Source organism: Drosophila virilis, chromosome 4 (assembly GCF_030788295.1).
Source record: "Drosophila virilis strain 15010-1051.87 chromosome 4, Dvir_AGI_RSII-ME, whole genome shotgun sequence".
In the NCBI taxonomy this organism is placed as follows: Eukaryota; Metazoa; Arthropoda; class Insecta; order Diptera; family Drosophilidae; genus Drosophila; species Drosophila virilis.
In genome coordinates this window covers 4,711,843-4,735,076 of record NC_091546.1, presented here as the reverse complement: position 1 = coordinate 4,735,076, position 23,234 = coordinate 4,711,843, and the positions used below count along the sequence as shown (strand labels likewise).

The 23,234-nt window shown below is 39.5% G+C and overlaps 2 protein-coding genes across 10 annotated transcripts in view; one reads left to right on the top strand and one right to left on the bottom strand.

Moving 5' to 3' along the window:
* LOC6627504 (dipeptidase 3) overlaps window positions 1–23,234 on the bottom strand; it is a 416,202-nt gene that overhangs the window by 235,286 nt on the left and 157,682 nt on the right. The gene's annotated exons all lie outside the window — the stretch shown is intronic.
* Window positions 7,867–23,234, top strand: part of Fas3 (fasciclin 3) — a 114,043-nt gene continuing 98,675 nt past the window's right edge. For 2 of the 5 annotated variants that reach the window (XM_032438422.2, XM_032438421.2), the window contains exon 1: window positions 7,868–8,963. In XM_032438422.2, the coding sequence (XP_032294313.1) occupies window positions 8,921–8,963 (43 nt within the window). In that variant the 5' untranslated portion in view covers window positions 7,868–8,920. Of the gene's footprint in view, window positions 8,964–23,234 lie in introns of all 5 variants that reach the window. The other 3 variants (XM_032438424.2, XM_032438423.2, XM_002052759.4) reach the window with 2 other exon arrangements.

Here is a 23,234-nt window from a genome sequence, read left to right as displayed (position 1 = left end):
ATCTGTATCTAATCTAGCGTGGAGCCAGCCAACAAACGGCCAACAAACGTCGCGTTCTCTGTGGCAGCCACTCGACAGTAGCACTTGGCAAGGGGGACAAACGGGGGTGCGGTATAGAGGGGGGCAGCTGAAAGATGCACGTAGCAGCCAGAAAAGGAGAGTAAACGCAGTAAGCACAGTAAATAAATAAAAATAAAAGACGGATGCGCAGTGGAAATTCGTTTCAGTTTGCTTTTTTCTGTTTTCTATTTTATTTTTTTGTGTGGCTTTTTTTTTTTTGGTAAAAGCATTGACCGTTTTTCAAAAGAAGAAGCTGAAAGAAAAACGTGAGGCACAGTCAGCAAACAGGCAAATAAAAACAAAACAACAACAAAAGCTACAGCAACAGCTACAGATGCAAAAGATACAAATGAATACAGTTCTGCACGAGCACACAGACATTACTCTGTGTGTGTGCGTGAGTCTGTGTTTGATGTGTGTGTATGTGTGTGTGTGAAAAGCGCGCGCAAAGAGCATTCAAAAAGCCAACAAGACACACAACAGGTACAAAAGGTACAGTCCACAAAAGGCGCAACAGTAACAGCAGCACGTACAGTGGCTTAACAGCGGCATGTTAAATGCTACCAATTGGCAACTGTTAATTAACAGTGCGAGAGCGCGCGAAATGACTGGGAAATGAAACGTGCAGCGCTGGGCATGGCTTGTGTATGGGTGAGCGAGTGAGAGAGTGTGGCAGTGAGAGAGGCAGCGCGTGAGAGCGTTACTCATATGCGCCCTCGCTTGTTAACATGCTTGCTACAGCAATGATCTTCATTTCTGAGAAGAGCAACATGCTGAGCAAATATTAAAATGTTAATGTTCAGATCTACATGTGACTACAGCAGCAATATGAAATTTTGTTAGGCATATGAACTGCAGCTTTAATCAAAATGTTCATAGCAAATGTAGATAAAGTTGTAACATGTTGCCTATAATAGCAATAAATATATCCAGCAACAATTAGTTGTTCATGAATGATTCTCAAAAATGTTAACTACAAATATTTAAACACTTTATTAGCAGCAGCGCATTGAGCTTATCCTAAAGTTTTGGCTACAGCAGAATGATCTACATTTTCTAGAAGCAACATGTTGAGCAGCTATAAACATGTTAAAGTCTACAGCGTTGATTCACATTTTGCCAACAGCAACATGTTCCGCAGCCGTTAGCATACTGATCTGCAAACATTTAAATACATCAACATGCTGAGCAACTGTTAACATTTCAGCTGCAGCAACCAAATTTACCAACAACATGTTGGTCAGCTCAACGTATTGAACTACACATTGTGACTGCAAAAACATGTTGAGCAACTGTTATTATTTACCAGCAACATGTAAAGAAGCTCCAAGAAATTATCAACCTTTTGACAGCATCAACATGTTAAACAACTGTTCACATTTCAGTATTTACCTGCAACATGTTATAAGCTCTACTCATACTACAATTGATCTACATTTTGTCAACATGCAACATGTTGTTCTGCGCACAGCTCCGTCAAGATGCAGCCCAATTTAGCTACCGGAACTTGTTGCTTTCGCAAGATGGAATTTATTTGAGCAAGTTTTTTTAAGTAGCATCTTGTTGAGTAGAACATTTGCATTACTTTACGCATTTTAGTTGCTTGTTAACTGCCAAAAACTATGCAAGTGCCATGAAGTAAATAAGCAAAGTCGCAACTAAATCCCCAGCGCCCTTAACCTTTGGCAACAGCAGCAACAACTTTTTGCCAACATATGTCAGCAGAGCTGAGATTCTGTTGCGCCCTGCAGGACCAAAGCTAATGTTGCAGCGGCGACAACTTTTGCTAACTTTTGCCAGTTGCTGTTGTTTTAGTCCTTTGCCGCAGTGAAAGCCATTTTTGCCATTTGCCATATTCCCCATACCACAACGGTCACCAGGCCACACACACACACACACACACAGACTAACACACACTCGCACACACACAATTGGCTGAGGTTGCGCAACTTTTTACACAAACCTTTCGCACATAAATCTCAATTTGTTGCCACGCTCCTAGTGCGAATAGTTTGGTGAATACTCGCTCCATATACCCGTATGAGTCACAGCGACACACACACACACACACACACACAACATACACACACGCTCGCACACTCGTAAGTATGAGACCCTCCGCTTGGCGTGCAGCGCATTTGAATTTATGCTCGCTCGAGTCCCAATTGGAGCCACCCAACCGCAACATGTTGCACGTTGCACGCTGCTGCGTCAGCGTCATCAGCGTTAACAATGCCCAAAAGTCGAGACGACCAATGCCAGCTTTTGCAGCTATTATACCCTGTCCGGGCATATGCCATGGGGTATATAAGCCGAACGCTGCAATGATAATAAATTGTACATTGATTTCTTGCCCATGTCAAGTTTTTCCGCAGTATTTTCACTTTTACACCCATTTCACTGCCGTGGAAATTATTATACTTTATTTATAACTTTGGGTGAATTTCAAACATTGTTAAGGCACATCTCACAAATGAACTTGAAGCAGAACATTAAATTTTTGCTTACCCTTGACCGCCCAAAACCCAATCAGAAGTGCTGACTTTTGCGCAAAGTGTGAAACACCCCTCGAATACATTTCCACAAAGTTCTTCATAAAAATGCAATTGAAACCGATTGAATGGCATTCAAGCAAGTGATAACAAGCAACCGATTTCCATCAATTTTCCACAGTAACATGTGGAATTCTCAAAGACATCATTTAAAGATAACTTCCATACAAATTCCACTGTCTTAATCAATCAGTTTCTTACGGAAGTGTCCGCCTAATAGAGGGCACTGATTCATAATGTTTTACGAGAATATGTTCGCCCTAGATGGCATCCGGTTAATAGAGTGGAATGATTCATGTTGGTTTAGAAGAATATGTTTGCCCAACAAGGGTGTCCGCCTAATAGGAGTGTCCGCTGGGAGCCCTTTTATGATATATAAAATTAGTTACGTACACCATTTTGATGCATTCAATTTACAAAATTGTTTCCTTATTTAAAGCACATTCAACATCTACTTCTGATTCGAATATCTAGGGTATTTATGTGGTCGGCACAGTCCTCTGTCAGTTGACTGCCAAATATCTGCTCACATATCATATTTTTTATGTTTTCTATGCCGCTTACTAATGACGTTTTGGCCGTGATAAACGTATGCCACGCCCATCTGCCGCCCTTGGGCTGGCAGTTAAACAAGAAAAAAAGGAAGAAAGAGAGCAGAAAAATATAACTTATTCGAATGCGGAGTTTAAGTCAAAAAGCTGCACGTGCTGACGTTTGCGGGTTACATTTCTAACAACTGCGACAACAAAAACAATGTTAAAAATGCTTTAAATGCAAACTGCCAGCGGCAGTTAAACAACCACAACAACAACAACACCCACAACACCCACAACAACAGCAACAACAACAACTACAACTGGAGAAAATTCTCATTACAAGCGAAGTTTAATCTGCACCCAACGCAGCGCCCACGGGCCGAAGTTGAGGAGCACAGCGAAGGGGCGTCCAATGCAGTCAAATATGTGTAAAGCTGCACCACTTGCTCCGCATACCCTGCCAGCCACGCCCCGTTTCCCGCTGCAACCCATTACCAAACGCCTCGCTGTTGTTGTTCTTAATGGTGTTTATGTAAAAGAAGTACAAAAAACTGCAAGGTATGACCCGCTGCGGCAGGCCGAAGTTTCAATACGCTTACGGACATGTTAGAGATATTTCTTTAAGAATAATCAGATGTTGTTTATTAAAATAAAATTGCATTTTCGACTGGGAAAAGTTTAGAGAGAATGTGCCTTTATATAAGTAATACTACTTCGATCCGGCCGGATCTGACATACGTACTCCTTGCAACAGAAAGACGGTAAGCCTGCAAAGAAAGAGAGAGACGAGAATGACTTGAACATGCCATCAACTCGTCTGCTCACACAGATCGGGAATATTTATATATTTTATAAGATCTTCTTATATGCGTTGCACATTTCAGGACAAAATAATAATACCCTCTGCAAGCGTATATAAATATAGAATAAAAAAAAATACTCATGCAAATTCATTGTTTTGCACAATATGAGCGAATACCCTAGCCGCCGCACAGCTTCCATCTTCACCCTCACCCCGCACAGCCTTCTTCATCTAGCTCCGTTCCTCCCACTGCCGCGCCCCCTTGCCCACATCCGCATAATGGCAACACAAAACTGAAACTGAACTCAACTGTAACTCAATTGTAATGCAAGGTCTTTACTCGCACATCCACATGCCGCTCCGACCGCTCCGATCCCTCCCCTCTGCCCCGCGTCTCTTCACCCTCCACACGCCCTACAAAATTTGCATGTTTTGGTAACTTTATATAGTTGTAGCAGTCGCTTCTAGCTGCTAGCTTGCCAGACTTCTAGGCGATTTTCATTTCATTATATTGCAGATTATTGTTTTTATGCTCCCCTCTCTCTCTCTCTCTCTCTCTTTCCCTCTCCCTCTCTCTACCCCTCTCTCAAGTGTGTGTTATCGAAAAACGCTGTGGAAATGACTTGCAATGAAATTATAATCAGTTTGACTGGGGCTCTTTCGGGTGGGCGTTGACATTGCCGGGGGCGTGACATGATTGGATGCCATATTTAGTTTAGCATAAAATGCATATGACAGAACAGTTTTCATACAGACTACGCTTGGCAGTTGCAGTTGCAGTTACAGTTGGCAGTTGGCAGTAACAGAAATAGCTCCAGAACTTAAAAGTGAAACTAAGAATGGAATGAAAATTCTCCGATTGTCTAAGTAAATCTCTGAGCGTCAACTGGCAGCCAAGTCGGTGAGAAGACAGATATTTATTTCTTTGAAGCTAGAACCTATGTTTGTATAGGATTTTTGAGAGTATTTGAGGTCGGAGATGCTTCCTTCTGCCTGTTACACATACATTTGGATTTTGCACAAATACCCATTTTTAATGGGTTCAGGGTATAAAAACGATACCAGCTCTTTGTTATTGTTGAGAAATTAATTGTAGATGTGTGCAATATTTAAAGTAATACATTTTAAATGCAGATTAAAAAATGTTCAAGGAATTTCATGACAGGCAATGCTCGATGAAAAAATTGTCTAAATATTTTTGGTTTTGTTTTTGTTCACCTGAAACTAGTTTAAAGCATTTGAAAGCAGCTGCTCTAAATAGCCTAGTCTAGTAAGTGCAAGTAATTAAGTAGAATGCCTTTGCGTTTGCATGAAGTTGGAAACTGTTTTGGCTAAGCTCAAGGAATTCCATGGCTTATTTGGGCTTTGTTTTTACTGATTTTAGCAGAATCCTAAGCATTCCTTTGGCAGGCGTGCAACACTTTCAATTACAATGGCAGCAGCAGTGACTGCTATGTGTACTTTTTCTTTGGCTTTGACTTTGCTTTCGCCTGGCCAGGACTCTTTGCCGCCTGCCCCTAGCCGGATGCTGTTCGTGCAACAGACATTGTTGTTTCTTTTCTTTCTATATATTTGCTTTGCAGCATGCCTCAACATAGACCCAGGCAGTTGCTGCTGCTGCTGCTGTCGCCAGGCGGGCTGCCTTGTGGCTGCTGCAGCCACACACGCAAAAATTGAGTTGCAAGAGCAGCATGGATGCCACTAGCAGCAGTTGTTCATTGGAAGCCGACGCCTGTTAGTTTTGCCGGCTGCTTGCCGCTTTTCCGGCTGCTTTTCCGGGGCTTTACTGACAATCCGCCTGCCACCGCCTCCCCCTACCAGACGTCCATTTGCACATTACGTGTAATCATCATTTTCTGGCTGGCAATAAACACATGCTGCCTGCCTGTTTGCAACAAGCCCCCCCCAACAGCCCCACCCTCGCCCGAGGGCCCCGACCCCAACCCCAGCCCATTTATAACTGCCCCAAGTAACTGGACTACATTTTGCAGCGACGCCTTTGCCCAAGTGACGAGAACGAGTGGCGCGTTGTAAACTGCCCCAGACCACCCTCAAAAACCAACCAACACACAGCCCCCCACTCTCGCTGTACCCTCCCCCGGCCCACGCTCTGTCTTGCAGCAACCGCTCGCACATTTCCATAGTGCCGGCGCCTGGCCATAACATGAATTTACAATTTCCAGTGCAGTGCACACTGCTCACATTCTTTACAGCATGCGATATTTTTATTGCATGCAAAATGCACAACCATCGACAACAAAAAAAGGAGCTGCAAACAAAAGGAGACAACTGAACGGCTGACAGATGCCCTATATCAAAAAAAGAGCAATAGAAATAGGTGCTTTAGCTGTCCAAAAAACTACGATTTGCCTGTCTGATTGAGTGATTGATTGACTGATTGCATTTATCAATGCAGGACTTTAAGTCTAATAAGCTGACTAATTGACTAATTAACTGACTGACTGATTAACTGATTGATTGACTGTCTGATTGACTGACTGATTGAGTGACTGACTGACCGCAATTAGCATTAACAGGTAATTCATTGGCTATCTGATTGACTGTTGACCAATTAAATGATTGACAGTCTAATTGACTGACTGTTGACTTATTGATTGATTAAATGACTTACTGACTGTGATTGTGATTGAATGATTGAGTGCTTGATTAAATGTAAAATTGACTGATTGATTGATTAATTAAATGACTGACTGATTTCATGATTGAGTAACTGATTGACTGTCCATTTGATTGATCGACTGGCTACTAGCTGACTGACTACGGACTGACTGCCTGACTGATAAACTGACTGATTGATTAAATGATTATCGGACGGACTGACTGACTGCATAACTAACTAACAGACAGATTAGTATGGACAGTTAGGGTTGTGATCAAAATCGGGTTCGCTTGAAACTTGCCTTTAATATGCAATTAGACCAATTCATTTTTTTTCGAAATTTTGCCCAAGCTCCATGGCAATCACAATATACCCCATTTGCAGCAGTGTGCAAGGTATATATATTTTTGCCAATGCTTTGGTTTGCCTCAGCGTATGCAAAATACGGCCAAAGGGCATTCAAAGCGTGCGTTTGTTGAAAAAATAGAAGCTTTGATTAAATTTAAAAGGTTGCTAATGTTATTGGCCACGTGAGCGAAGCACGGCAAAGGGAAGGTCAGTGGAGTCGAGTGCAGCTAGAAAAATGAATATGTTATGTGCCACAATAAATAAACTGGCTGGCGCCACAGATGCCCGTAGAACACTTGTCATACAATATGCATATTTCGATTGCAGTTCATAATTGATTTAGGTACGTGTGTGTGTTAAAGTGGGTGCTTTTGTGTGTGTGTGTGTGTGTGTGTGTGTGTGTGTGTGTGTGTGTGTGTGTGTGTGCTTGTGCTCGACTTGTGCTGGGACTAATCATGTAGGTCAGTTCGCGATTTGTTTTGCCTGTGCAGCAAGACACACAGCGGGTGGCAGCAAACAAAAGGCACAGATTATCAAGTGGCATGCAGCAAACAAACAACAGCAACAACGACAACAACAACAACAACAACAAATGCAAACAAATTCAAATCGAACTGACAAAAGATGCCAGCTAAAGTAGCACACGACGCGCAGCAACAAGTTGCGCTCAACATGACACTGGCCGCTACGCAACATTAGCATATGTTGCTAGCTGGGTGCGCATGTTGCCAAGCGCACACAAAATGTTGCTGAGCGTCGCTGCCTGCATATGTGTGTGCGCGCTGCATATGTGTGCAGTTAGCGCTGTGTGCGTGCGTGTGTGTGTGTGTGTGTATGTGAGTGCTGCTGCTGGCGTCGTCGCTGCTGCTGCTGCTGCTGCTGCTGCTGCTGCTGCTGCTGCTGCCGCTGCGTGGCCGTTGGGCCGTTTGGCAACTTCATAGATACAGAACACACTCAGTCTGTTGGTAACTGTTGCATTCAACGCTTCGTTCGCTCCGCCAACCGATTTCCATTTCTCGTATCGACATTTCCCGTTCGTTTCGTTCGTTCGTCTGCGCTGCGCTGCGACTCGTGCATTTCGCTCGTGCGTTTATTTTGTTTGGAACGATTCGGTTCGTCGCTTCGTTCGATTTCGTTGTGTGTTTCACCCACACACACACACACACACACACACACAGCGAGGCGCGTTTGTTTGTGTGCTCTTGTATTGCCGGCAAAGCCGAATGCTTAACGTTCCACGCTCAACGTCATCAAATTCATAACGTCATTTCGTTTTGGTAGCGTGCGCTGTGCGTGTGTATCTGTAGCTGTAGCTGTAGCCGTGGCTGTCGCTGTCGCTGTATCTGTATCTGTATCTGTATCAGTGCCCGCATCGCTTAACGTAACTGCGTCTTGGGCCGCAGCCTAGTCAGCCGGACTTGCGTCTCACGCGTTTCTTCTGCGCCAATTGGCCAAAGTAACGAAAAAGCAAAAGAATTATTACAGTCCTTTGTGCCAGATTTATAGAGTTACGTTTATTTCGGCAACGAGTTCAAGAAAACCGCTCAAATTTTCCATCATCAAATGTGTGTTGACAGTGCGCGCTAAAAGTAAACACATATAACATAACACACTCACACACACCTACCAAAATATATATATACACCATATACACACACACACACTTACACACTCGCACACACAAAGGCTGCAACGGCCGTAAAGTGCTCAGAACCCGCCAGCCCGCCCCGCGCTCGCGCCGTGCAACTCAACTAAAGCGACACATTTTATGCTTGGAAAGCCAAAGCACAACAACAACAACAACAGCAACTACGACAAAAATCACTAAGCTCTTTGCCAAATACGCGAGAGTGAAAAAAAGCAACAACAAAAAACCTCAAATAATAATAATAAAAAAGCGCCTTTTGCCCCGGGCTAAAGTCACATAAAATACTTATAAAAGTGCACATATAAGGATTACAGGAGCAGCAGCTACCACCAGAAGAAGAAGAACTATAACAAAATGTCACGGATCGTTTTTGTATTTCTGGCAGCCATTTTAGCAGGTAAGAAGAAGAACTCAAGCTAAGAGCGAGAGAGACCCAGGTTGAGACCCAGGCCCAGACTCGAGATGATATCACGAGGCGCGAGTTTATTTTTAAGCGCTGATTGATACACACAACTTTTTCTGTTAATATCTATGCAGGTATTTGAGTGTGTGTGTGTGTGCATTTTTTATAGAAAACTTGTTCGCGCTAGAGTATGGAATTTTTTTTATAGCTCTTTATGGGCCATATTAGAATTTGATTGATGAAGTTCAAGCTAAAAATAAAAAATCTATTAGAAAAAGCGGTTTGCATACATCGTTTAGTGAATGTCGCGTGTCACGCGTGAGTTTGTACGCTTTTTTGGCGGGTTTTATTTTCCCAGTTTATACAAATTTGATTTTTTGGACACTTGCGCAACTGCGCATGCTCGTAGGCTCCACAGCCGAAAGGCTTCGGTTACCTGTGAACCGAAGCCGAAGCCGAAGCTGGCGAAGCGCTGCACTGTGACCTTTGGTGGGCAACAGCTTGAGCTTGTCGAATGCTTCGTTTTAAGCCGGAAAGGTCAAATATGGTTTGGTAACTCGGCTCTTAATGAAGCGATTGTATTGCAAGTTGTTTGCCTGTTCAGCTCTTGAGCAACATTTAAAATAAACAATGTGATGCATGCGACTTTATAAATGATTGCTATTTAAATTAAATTTTGAATTAACATATGCATATTTTTAATGAAAACCTGATCGTATATTGTGTATATATACTTTATATCGTATAACTGAATTCCACTTTACAAGTCACAAGAGTTTTTTAAATCAATCAATTTATAAACATTTTCTCAATTTTAAAAATGTTATTGCCCTTTACTGAACCTCCTCAATATCATGCTCTTAAGTTCGTGTCGTGTTTTTAAGCCTTTTGTAAAAGTTTTAACTCGCACTTTTTTCTATTTTGAGTTTCTTTTAATAAATTTAATAAATTAAATTCTTTTCGCTTATTTTTAAACGAAAGTATTTAATGCTTAGCATTTTACGTATTTCATGTATTTCCCAGTTAATTTTCCTTGGGCCAAAGCGTTTCTGAGTAGCTTTCGTACTTAGCCCTAGACATTCCACGTTTCGCAATCTTCAATATGCTTTGCTAAATGAATAGCTCAAAGAGTTATGCGTACAATAAAGGTGCTCATGATACATGCCAGCAATTAAAAGACGAAATCCTCCTCAAGTATTACTTTCAGTTCTCTGTTGTATGTGCCTTAAAGTGCCGCCCCTCAGTCCCGTCTGGGTTAAATTTACAACTTGCCAGCGCCTAGCAGCCTATTTAATTAAAATCCTTCAATGTTTTTCAGCTTTTTTTTTTTTTTTTCGTTTTCGGTTCGGAGCCTCGTCTCTTATTATGCCACACAAAATTTTGCGGGCCCCTGCAGTGAGGGCCGCACATGGCGGCTCCCATTCTCATTAGCTGAAAAGAAGCTGCTGCTGATGCTGCTGTTGATGCTGATGCTGATGCTATTTATGCTGTTGCTGCCTAACAACATTAACAGCGTCGAGCGGCATATGAAGCAGCAGCAGCAGCAGCATCTGTCTCATTACAGGCAGCTACACATACACACACACACACACACTCCCCACTTTGAACCGTCCACCCACCCGCCCACTCAGCCAAGGCAACCCCGACGAAACACGAACATGACGTGACTTTAAGACAGACAGTTTTTGTTCACGTTGTGCTAAGCCTCTGCCGGAGGCAAAACCTTTCAAATGGCGCCCAACGTGTGTCGAAAACCAACCTCTCCACCCCCTCCCCCTCCGTCTCCACCACGTTGCGTTGCGCCTTTCTCCCACCACTTGAAAAGCCTCGCAAATTGTATGCAAAGCAAAAAATCCCCTGCAAACAAGCCAAAAAATGCAACAGCATATCCAGCTACAGCTTCTGATTCACATTCTGATTCGAATGCAGATTCAGTTGCAGCTGCAGTTTCTGCTGCAGTTGCAGTTGCAACTTGATGCAGATCAGGCTCAATGCACCCGCTGCCACTTTACGCTGAATACGTTAAAGTTGTTGTGTTTTGTTTACTTCTTATGTTTAGCTCCTTTTTTAAGGTCCAAGCACACATCCAGTGCTGTAATTATAAATGTTTAATGGGCTGCTGGCAGCCCCTTGCATTCATAGAGATCAAGCAGAAGGGAGTGGGAGTGCGAGTGGCAAGGAAGGGAGGTAGGTCGTGCTTGTGTGTCCAGGCTGCAGTTTTTTCGCCCTCCTTCGCTATTTAAGCTTGCCACACACGCAGCGTATTAGTAATGCCACAAAATAACCAAATGTCAAATGCAAAAATTGCTTACAGCTTATGCATTTTAATGGCCGCAAATTGTGGCAACAGCATGCATGTCCCATGCTCTCTCTCAGTCTGTCTCTGTCTATCATAAATAAAATGCCAAACAAAAAGCATGCATAGAAATAAATATTTGATGTTTGCCTTGGCAAATGCCTTCGGCTGCATTTGCTCAGCAACTGATTTTGGCAGCTACAGCAGATAAAACTTCTTCATGCATTACTTGGTAAGTGATATATGAAGCTGCTTGAGCATGTGTGTGTGTGTGTGTGTGGCAATTTTTATCGATAGTGCATATATTAAGAACCTTTATGTTATAGGCAAATGAATCATTTACTGATTCCACATGCTTTAAGACTCTTGGAAAATGTTAAATAAGCTTTAAATAATTAATCCATAAATATGAAAAATATTTAAAATATTTTCTGGATTCTTCAACAAAACCAAAAATAATAATAAAATATATATGCATATCAATAAACAAGAATTTATATATATATATAATGTTCGATACTTAAAAATATATTTTAAATTGAAAAGAAAATGTATTTAAAAATTATATTAATTAACAGAATCACAAAAACTATTTTAAAATATTACAACGGTCCCCATTGAATCTTCCTGATATTTAAATAATTCTAAAAAGCTCTTGAAATATTTCAGATAAATTAAAAAAAAAAAACAAATAAAAAAAATGTACAAAAAAGTCTAGGTCAACATTTCACATATAAAAGTGTATTTGGTGTTGGCTATGCATTTGGAAGCGTATTTAAATAGTTTATATGGCTTGTCTCATATTCTTTCAGTGTTACTTCGTATGGTAATTGCATGTGCTGCGTATAAGAAGTAGCAGCAGGAGCAGAGAACTGAGAGACAACATTCTCATTCATATTCATAACAACGTCGTTTCGTTAGAGTTTTTGCACCGCTTTGTGCCCTAGCCTGGACATGGTCTTGGGTTTGGGTTACGGCTTGGACCTTTCGGGGCCTCACAACTTTTTGTAACTGAAACTGTAACTGGAAGCACAGCAATCGCTGTTGCCCCTCACACCCCACACCCTCGAGCAATTCGCAGGTGAATGGGCTTAAGACAAAGGCTTAAACGCGCCTTCGGCTACTCTTCTTATATGCAGAGTGTGTCCAGTCGGCTCGTCTTCACTTTTTTTTCCCATCTGCTGCTGCTGCTTTATTCAATTTCCGCTTTTTAATTGCTTGCCGCCTCCTTTTTTTCTGACGCCTTCAAATTTGCAGCTCATTTTGTCCGTTGCTTTGTGTCTGTTTTGGATGGGTTTCGGTCAAGTTGGCAGCTCTATTGATTTTCTGTTTAATTCTCCATTTATTTGGGCATAAAGTAGATGTGTTTCCTTTTTTGGACATTTTCCTGTCATGTTCAGCGCATTAACGGAAGCTTTGGCGTAGCCCTTAATGATGGCTGAAATGTTTCAGTTGGCGGCAAATAAAATAAACAAATTCATGACTAATTTGCCGAAAAATGACGGAACAATGTCAGCAACAGCAACGAGACACAACAAGTTTTTTTTGCATGCATAAATTGCAACTTTTTGTAACGGTTTATATGTCACTGTGTCGTCTGTGTACGTGTGTGAGTGTGTGTGTGTGTGTGTGTGAGGGGCACAGGAAGTTGGCAAAGCTTTGGGCCATGTTAATAATTCGAGCAAACGGCACACACAGATTGACGGGTAACTCGTGCACGTGCGAGCGAGAGAGACAACAACAAAGAGTATAAGCAATAAGACAATATGCTGCGATATTGACAAAGCGTATGCCAGGCAAATTAAATATAATAGCAGACACTGCTCCCTCGCAAAATATATATGCATATAACAAACAACGAAACAGTTGCGAGACAATAAAGAAAAGTTGCCAGCTTATATAGAAGTTTTGTAGGGTGTGTGTGTGTGTGTGTAGTTCCTTAAGTAGAGCAGAGTTTACAATTTACGTAGGCGAAACTTTTGATCGATTTGTACGCATTGTCTTTAGGGGCACGTACACGAGTAGTTTGAATACGAGCTGCCTGGAAGAAAAGTTACTTTTAAGTATATCGAATGATTGGCACGGAGAGGTGCAGATGTAAACCTGAGATACAGTTCGAAACTGTAGTCACAGCATTACGATGGCTGCCCATTAAGAGTAGTATGCGTAGCATGAGTCATAAATACGCGCTGCTGAAACTTTTACTACTCGTCAATACTCAAAGCTCACACTTCTTTTGCTCACACTACTCATAACTACTCGAAGTTCATGTTTACATTACTCAAACTATTCATAATTCTGGATCTAATTTAATTAACTCTTATTATCTTTCACTTCATTTGACTGTCATTTTCATTCTTCTCGTATGCTGACTATGAACTCATCCTTTTTTAACTCATTTACCTAACCTGCAACTTGTTGTGAGTCGAATGCAAACTAAAAATACGAGTCAGTGGTACTCAGAACTCATACTAGATATTTCTATAAAACTCATAATTTTCTATAAAAATAATTGGTGCACAGTACTCACTACGTACTCATAATCAGAGTATTCTTGAATCTATTTGATAGGAGCAGTGCATACATGAGTCGTATTAATTATTTAATACTCGTTTCTATTATTGCACACAATTTCACTCCGCATACTACTGAGTAACTTGCACCTGAACCCCATGCAGTATTCAAAGTATTCACAAAGTACTCATACTCATCATACTCACTAATCTAAGCGATATCCGGATAGTTTAACCGGATAATCTAATCTAAGTCCCGTTTTCTTACACTCACTCAATTGCGATTGTCTAGTATATGTATAATTCATAGTACTCATAGTGTACTCATATTTAAACAACTTACTTATCTATAAAATGTTGTCCTGATTTATAAAGTTTTATCTCAATCGCGCAGTTGGATAAGCCACAGAGTATTCACATTTAGTTTGAGCAACTGATTCATCTCTCTCATGGCGTATACCAACACTGACTAGTTCCCAGTTGACCTCATTTACAAAATCGCATCTCATTTTTATTTGTATTTTCCGCGAAAAATCATTTATTTTCCTTCGTGCTATTATTGCCAGTCCATATATTCTGTATTTATATATATAAATAACTATCATGCACAGCGTGAGTATATCAATACATGATTCATCAGCTCATATTCGATTCATTGCGTACTCAAGTCGTAACTCGTAATTAGTCACGCAGAGAAAATATTTTTTCGCCAGTTGAAAGAAATTAGTTAGAAGTTTCGGACTGGCAATGGAATATTAAAAAAATCTCTTGCTCCGTCGAGTCGGGTTGGTCATGAGTCAGTGAATGCATTCACAAATGGCATTTGCATTCACAATTGATTCGTGCCTGTTTATTTGTTTGTGCTATTTTGTGTTGGCTTTGATTTAGGCCACGTTTACCTGATAACACTATGCACCTGTGCATCAACAATTTGTAATTTCCATTATTGTTGGACGCTTCTCGTTTTTGGGGCACACACACAACAAACACACGCACACACACACAAGGTACACACACACACGCGTATTCAACATATTTGTGTACATTGATTTTGTTGTGGTCGCATTGGGTAAATGCGATTAGATAAGCAGTCTGCTAGTGAAGCTCTTATCAATATCAACAATGTGTGTAACACACACACACACACACAACCTCATTGTATGCTGGCAGGTTGCACGATAAGATTACTTTATTGTGGCATATATATAGTGCTCCACATATATGTGACATTATTCACATGTGGCTCATGCAATTGCTTGGGGGCAGGCAACAACTTTGGCTTGTCGACATCGAATCGAATTGTTTTTGTGCTGCAACTGTTTGTGGCATGCGGCGGCCGAACTCATGTTGCACAAACAAGAAATTCTCTTGCTGTCCGAATCTAAGTTAATTACTAACATAAATAATTTCACAAAATTTAACAACTGGCCAGAGATGTGCCACATTTGATTTGCCGCTGCTTAAAAATGTAATTAAATTTTAATAAATGCCCACAAAATTAGCTCATGCAACAGCCACAAGCCGCTTGCCGCTTGCCACTTGCCACTTGATTCTATTGTGCAAATATCAAGTTGATTAAATTTTAATCAATATACAAAATTTTATTATTTTTCCATCATTCTATGATATGACTAGACAAATGAATCATTTATTCGTAGAATACATTGATGGGCAGCTCTCGGAGCTGGAAGAGAGCGCACTACAAAATTATTATTTCGCAATGGGCGTGGCATGTGGGCATGTGGCATGTGCAATGCATTTTTGGCATATTATAACATAATTAAATGTGCACTTTTAATTAAATTTACATGCCCAAATGAGCGACATTAGAGAGCCCAACTCCACCCTCTTCCCTTCTCTCTATTATACATCCTCTGCCCACCTGTCTGCCTGCCAAAATGCGAAATAATTGAAAATAATGCACGTTCGGCACTGGGCATTATAATTGATAATTATTTCAAATCATAATGCATTTGTGCAAACAATGAATGGCACAAATAATGAATATACAACTGTGCAAATAGCCGAGCATAACTCAAAATAAATATTAATATTATTATGCAAAAAAAAGCATACAAATTAAAATTAAGTAATGAACAAAAATTAAAAAAATAATAATTATATTATTGCAAGATTGGAAATTACTTAACGATATTAAAGCCAGGGCATTTGCTTTTTGGCATTTAGTTGAAATTGCAAAAAATAAATTAATAGCAATAAATGGTGAAATGTAACAGAAGAAGCTCAAATATCTAGCTAAATTATATTAAATACAATTCTGCTATAAATGAAAAAAAAAAAATCATATCATAATAATGATATTCATAACAATAAAAAAATAATAATAATGAAAATTATCAATGTGTTTTCAATTTAAAATCGAAATATTAAAATAATAATGGTAATAATTAATATCTATCTTTTAGTACTACTTAATACTAATAATAATAAAAAGATTAATAATCATCATAATAATAATTTGATTAATATTATTCATATAAAAATAAATAATTAATAATAATAATGATAAAAATAATAATGAAAAAATATAATATTAAAAAATATAGTCACTTGTGATAGTAATTAGATTAAAAATGTTAACTGAATATAAATAAATACTAACAAGATTAAAATTCCTAGTAATTAAACTACAGTTGACATTAACAAATTACTGTTGCCTTAGACGTAAGCATGTTCTGTAGAATAGAAGCCCTTGCTGCTACCTGCACGACTTTACGTGTTCTCCAAGTTTCGCAACACTTTGCCGCACACAATATTTATGCGCGTATATCACATATCACACCTTTTTCTTCCAACTCTTCTCTTGTAGTTGGCTGCTGTTGCTAGGTAGCCGAAACCGCAGCTTGGATCGCCCAGCTCAAAGTTCAAAGACTCTCTCGCTCCCATGTAGAGTTATGGCATTTACCGAGCATGTTCTTCTTCGTTTTATTTTATTATAGTTCTTTACTTATTTTCTTTTAATATTATTTTTTTTTTGGTTGGCCTCACCCAAGCGCATGTTTACAACTTGTACACGAACAAAGCCCCCCCCACAAAACGCAGCTGCTATCTTTCATATCTAAATGTTAAACTTTTGTGTAGCTTATAGATACACACACACACACACACACGCACACACACACAGACAGAGAGTCAAACAGTTGGCAAGTTGTTGCTCACGAACCGGTTCCTCAATTCTGCTCGACTAGTTTCCATTTTTGTTCATTAAAACTTGGCTCTGGTTCTCCTGCTTCTTCTTCTTCTGCTGCTGCTACTCGTTGCGGCTGCTTCAGTTATTTCTTAACATTTCTAAAGCTATTTTCAGTTGTGGCTTTTTTTTTTTTTTGTTTGGTTTCTTCTAATTTTTGTAATTTGCCACAAAATGCTATTAGACCTATATTTCATTTTTAGTTTCCTGCTTCGGCTACCGCGCTTTGTGTGTGTCAGGCGTGAAAAGCAAGGCACGCACACATGCGCAATAATTGCCTCACTAAGTGTGACCAGCTGTGTGTGTGAGTGTAAGTGTTAATAGTTTTAACTGTTATTGCTATGGCTCTCTTTATTGTTGTTTTTCCAATTATTGCCGTTCATTTTGTATGCTACTTTTCTAGACATGTTACTCACTTTATTTTTGTGCACTGTTTGTTCAATGGGTGTTGCCGAGAGAGAGCAAGAGAGAGAGAGAGAGAGAGAGAGAGAGTGAGAGAGAGGGGTAAGAGCACCACTGCAGGTGTGCGTGAGATTGAGAGAACGGGCTTGAAATTGTTAAAAGTTAATTATTTCTATTTGTATTGCTCGCACGTTGTATTTGTAAAACTTTTTCACTGTTTCTGTAGCTGTTTCTGTTCTGTTTCGACGTTTTGTTTACTGTGTGACTTTTGGTACAAAATAAAAATCCCAAAAGAGAGAAACACCAACCGTCAGGGAGTCAATTTCAAAGTTTCGACAGTTTGGACAGCCGCACACACTTGTTTCTACACACTGTACATACATTTGAAACGAGCATATTTTCTGTTCGTCTCTGTAAAACCTAGAGCTGAGCTCGCCAAATTTGGCTGGTTGACTCATGATGACAGCTTAAATAGAAAGTATTCTCGTGTATGTCCGCTTCAGATAGAATATTCACAACCAATAACAATTTATGTCTGCTATATATCAACAAAAATATAAGCTTAATTCACAGCTTGAGTCTTCCAGTCAAAAATAGATGAATAAACTCATTTTCTTTTCGACTTAAGCTTTTAATAGACTCTAAACACTGTATTGCGCAGTCGGTTGCAGACATTTGCAAGATGTTTACTTGTTATTATTGTTTTTATATTTATAAATGTTTTTCTATAGTTTTCTGTAACCCGTTTTCCAGGCATGACCCCTGACGTTGTCTGACACACACATGATATTTCCTCACATTTTTTTTCTCCATTGGCTATTTACCCAGTTTTTGTACACTCTTTTCTTAGCTGTATTTACACACACACACTGGCACACTTGTTGGACAAGAGCTAACGCATCCAGATAATTAAAACCTTTGTAACTGGCACTTGAGCTGCGGCTTTCGATTCGACTGCTAATGTCTAAATTGTTGGGATCGCTGTTTGTCCCGCAATTAAAGGGAAAATGTGACAATTTTCTATGACATGACAGGAGCTCGTTAAGCCTCGATTGTAGCCCAAGCCATACACACACACACACACACTCACACATAAAAATTGACAATTTAGCACCAGCCACAACTAGACCCTTGGTCGGGGTACGCGGGGGTTAAGGGTTGACGTGTTGGCCACTGCAATCAGTGCAAATCTCAGCAACTGGACAGCGTCGAGACTGAGACTGAGACTGGGCCAATGTTTAATTTGATAAATGTGCCAGGTTCGTGCGACAAAACAGTTGTCAGCTGGCGTGTTGCCACTGCCACTGCCACTGCTGCCTAATGCCACTGCCACTGCTCGATGCCTAGTGCTACTGCTACTGCTAGTGCTCGCTGTCGTTACTGCTTTACTGCTGTCGCACTTACTCATTTATTGGCCAGACAATGGGCCCAGTTGTTCATTAGCAAAATGTCTGGCTGAATGAGCGAACGACTTTGCCTCCTCCTGCTCCACCTTCACCTTCTGCTTGTCGACCCACTCAATTTTCTCATCAATGTGGTGCTCGTTCAGATTAGGATTGATGTGTGCATATTAACGTGCCTGACACTTTGCATGCAATTTTGAAGTGTTTTCGAAAATTGTGCAAAATAATCGAAATGAGGTGGAAACTAGCTTGGCAAATGGAACGCATCGCCTAAGAAGGGGAACAAGGCTAATGAAGTCAATTAGGAAAGATAGCAAACAGCTAGAAACAAGATTTTGTAGAGAAACTGACGCAGAGAGTTCGAATTATTGTTAACGGAACAATTGGAACGAATTTAAACATAACTGAAAGTGAGCAAATGGAAATGACGGCATTTGAAACTGATAAGAAACAGTAGAATGGAACAAACTATTGGGCTGAGATGAGATATTTGAAGTAAAAAGAGTTGAATGGAACAGCATTTAATTTGATAGGCAAAATAAAATAAATTAACTTAATAAATATACAGCTTCTCATTTGATATCTACACTGAAACAGTTGGAATGGAACACCAATAGTGGAACAGTGGAATTGAAACATTAAAAGCTGTGACTTAAGAAGATCCATGAAAGTCTGTACTAAATAATATTGTTTTTCCAAGGCTTTGCTAGCCCTTTTCCGCCTATCAAAATAAGTTATGTGCATTAGTAAACCCTTTCAGCACTTTTCCCTAATCTAGGCCAAAACAATTCCTCTTACGTCAACCAAACTGAAACCTTATCCAATCAGAAAGCCTTCAACAATATGCCATTCTTCTGTGCGTGACCAGTCCAACGCAATCCGAATGCAAGTGCAAAAACTGGCCAGGCCACTTGCAAGCCCAGCGAGTAGCTCCATGAAGAAAGAGTGAAAAGTCGTCGTCATAAAACACGAAAAAAAAAGAAGTAAACTATAGAGTTCCCCTCCCGCTAAATGCACAACATTACAGCCTAAACGGGCAACTTTACTGGCGAACTTTCAAAAAAAAAAGTAAAAAGTACAAGGAATCAAAATTAAATTTAAATAAATTTCACGACGCACGCACAATGAGTGTGCGAGAGTTGCCCTGACATAGACATATTTTTTTTTTATTCTAGCCCGCTTGCTGTTGTATTTTTTATGTAATTACTTTCTAAGTGAGCCGCGAGTGCGTGAGTCAGGCAAGAAAGTTTTCCGCTTTATGGCGTTGGGTTTTATATTTATTTTGTTTTTATTATTATAAACTTAAGCGCGTAACCGACGAACAGCTGAAACTTTTCTTAGCCCAGGCCCGAATGCGCGGCTCTTAACTTATCGCATAATGAATATTTTTTTTAGGCCAGGCAAGTATTTGCTTTTGCTGATAGTGTTGACCGAACAAAAGAATTTATCAGCCAGCCGAACAGCCTTGTTACCAACTGCAAGCCAAAACTATTTTCGAGCGCGCAAACTAATTTTACTAACAAGCTGAAGGCCACAAGTGGCAGGTGAAACTATTGGGCTAAGTCTTAACTGGCTTGGTGCAAACACTAACAATATTCATAATTAACAATATAAACATTTCGTTACCCAAATTTATAGATTTTTTGGTTAAGTCAAGACTCTTTCCATTAGTTCCCCAAATTTATCGATTTCTTAGCTCAGCTATCAATTGTTCCACTCGTTCCATTATTTCCATGAACTACTATTTATAGGGTTCCCACCTTGCAGAACTTATTCATCTTCCTGTACTGCCAGTTGTCTTCTTTTTTACTCTCATTCTAATTTATATTGCCTTATTCAATTGAAATTTCAACAATTCCTACTATTCAACCCATACATTTTCCTTCCTGCTCTTTCATTTCCAAACTTGCCATCTATTAAACTCAATTTGTCTGCTTCAATGCATTCTCAATTATAGTAAATAGTCTAAATACTCTACTTTTCAACCTCAAATTCGTTTATTTGTCCAACAATTCTGCACTCGATTTCATCTTGTTCGCCATTTTCTGCTTCTGGGTTTCAGTTAAGCCGCTTTTATTGCTGGAATAAAGACATCAAAAACTCATTTTGTTTTCGTTTTCATTTGCAACGCCCTTCAAGCACTTTCACTTCATAGAATCGCACTCATATTTTTCTATTCCACTTCACAGCCATGGCTATCGTCTATCTAATTTCCGCATTTAATTAAGTAATTAAATATACAAAATTAACATGTACAATAAAAGCGCCGCAAAAAGAGGTAGACAAACATAAAAAGCACTTACAACAGCGCCAACAACAATCAAAATACGAAACACAGAAAAACTTTCACCTTGGCCAGAGGCACAGTCACAGCTACAGCTACAGATACAGATACAGATGCAGATGCAGATACAACTGCAGACACAGCTGCAGATACATTTACAAAGAGACAGCGAAAAGTTTTTGGGCGAGTGTTAATTTTGTTGTGTGCTGTGAAAATTACATAAAAATATGAAACAATAACAGCAATCAAAACAATGCGACAATCTGTTGGTAACTGCAAAAGCGACCATTCAGCAAAGCAAATAAACAAAATAAACATTTACAACAATTCCACGTGTGTGTGTGTGTGTGTGTGGTCAGCGTAAATAAAAGTAATTAAAATGTTTACAAATTAAATACATTAAATGCAAATTAAGTGCAGCTAAAGCGATTTTATTTGTATTTTTATTTTTGATTTGCTTTATTACCCAGCTTTGCCCGGAGGCCCTTTAAAATCGATGCACACACAGCATATGCGAAAAATTGTATGTTATCTAATTAGAATTTGATTCTCATCGTGTTTTCATGGTTTAATTATTAGTTTTTTAATTATTGTTTGTTGTTGTTTTGTTATTTTTTTTTTTTTTTGTAAATTTACGCTTGTAATAATAACAATAAAATGGTAATCAACAAATATGATCCCTTCAAATGTGCCAAATAATTGAAAAATGATTTTATAATCAAATTATGAAAATTATTTAAAGCAATTTTTGGACAAAATTTATATATTGTCATTACCTCAATGTACAAATTGTTACGATAATTTGTGCACATATTTTGCCAGGCAAATTTGTTCGAAATAATTCTGGCCCAGTGCAAAAACAATGCAAATGGAATGCGGCCAACTAAATAAAAGTCCAAATAAAGCCATGGTCGAAAATAATGGCTAAAATATGCGTTATGTAAAATATGCCAATAATTATAATTGGGCTCGAGCATAGGCTCTCACAATTGAATATCTGCATGGGCACAAATAAAACTTCTATCGATATGATTCAGCTTTATTTTTCGCTTGCAACGTGTATGTACAATAAATAATCGCAGCTCTGATATGATATGGTAGGGGTGCGTATATACATCGCGCAAATACATCAACTGGCATTTCCCGATGATAATTTATACTATACACAATCCGGCTGCTATAATTTTAGAAAGTATTTGCCTTTAAGATAAAGAATGGACTTGAGCCTTTGAATTTTTTCATTTAAAATGGGCGTATATTGGGCATATTAATATAAATGAAATAAATAAAATAAATAATTCACAAAAAATTAAATATATTAAATAAAAGCTAAAGAATAAATATTTTACGTAGTCAACTCTCTGTAAAAACAACTCGCCCTTTCTTTGCTGAGTGTCCTAATGCGCTCTGTGGCAACCCTTGACAGCAGTGTTGCAAAATATGCACTCCACAAGTTGCACACACACACACATGCACATAGTTGAGACTCTGTGAAGTCAACAACAACTCACACAGACAAACATTCAACAGAGACTAGCAAATGGTTTACAACTTTGCCGCTTAACTAACTTAAAATCGCATAAAGTGAGAGGTGACTTGTTTAGTTGGCTTGCCAAGAAGTGGGTGCGGGTGGGAGGTGTTTGTGCGAAGGGGCCCTCAGCAAACGGTACTAAGTATCTAAATTCGATTTGGCTGCACTTAAGCGCGCTGCAGTGCGACGCTTAAAGTTAAGCAGCAGCGGCAACAACTGCAACAGCAACAACTGGCGACCCACTTTGGCCCACTTGAGTGGGTCAAGTAAAACCTTTTTGTCAGCGATAAAAATGCGCCAGCCAGAGCAACAACGGCAACCATGTCCAATTAAACGGTTGCCATTGCCCATAAAGCGACTTACTTGAGACTCGAACGCGACTTCTGGCAACGAGTTCTCCAAGTGGCTTTTTGGCGGTTTTCTTGGTTCTCTTGGTTCTCCTCGAATTTCTGGTTTTTATACCCATTGAAAATCAGCAGGGATAGAGCATATATAAGCGGTGGTAGTGTTTGTATCAGGCAACCTTTAAATTATATATATTCTAAATCAGATCTTTTAGGGGAGTCGCCTTATAAATCTCAGAGACAATAAGAGTTCGAGTCTTGTTTTGTGACACGCTAAAACTATC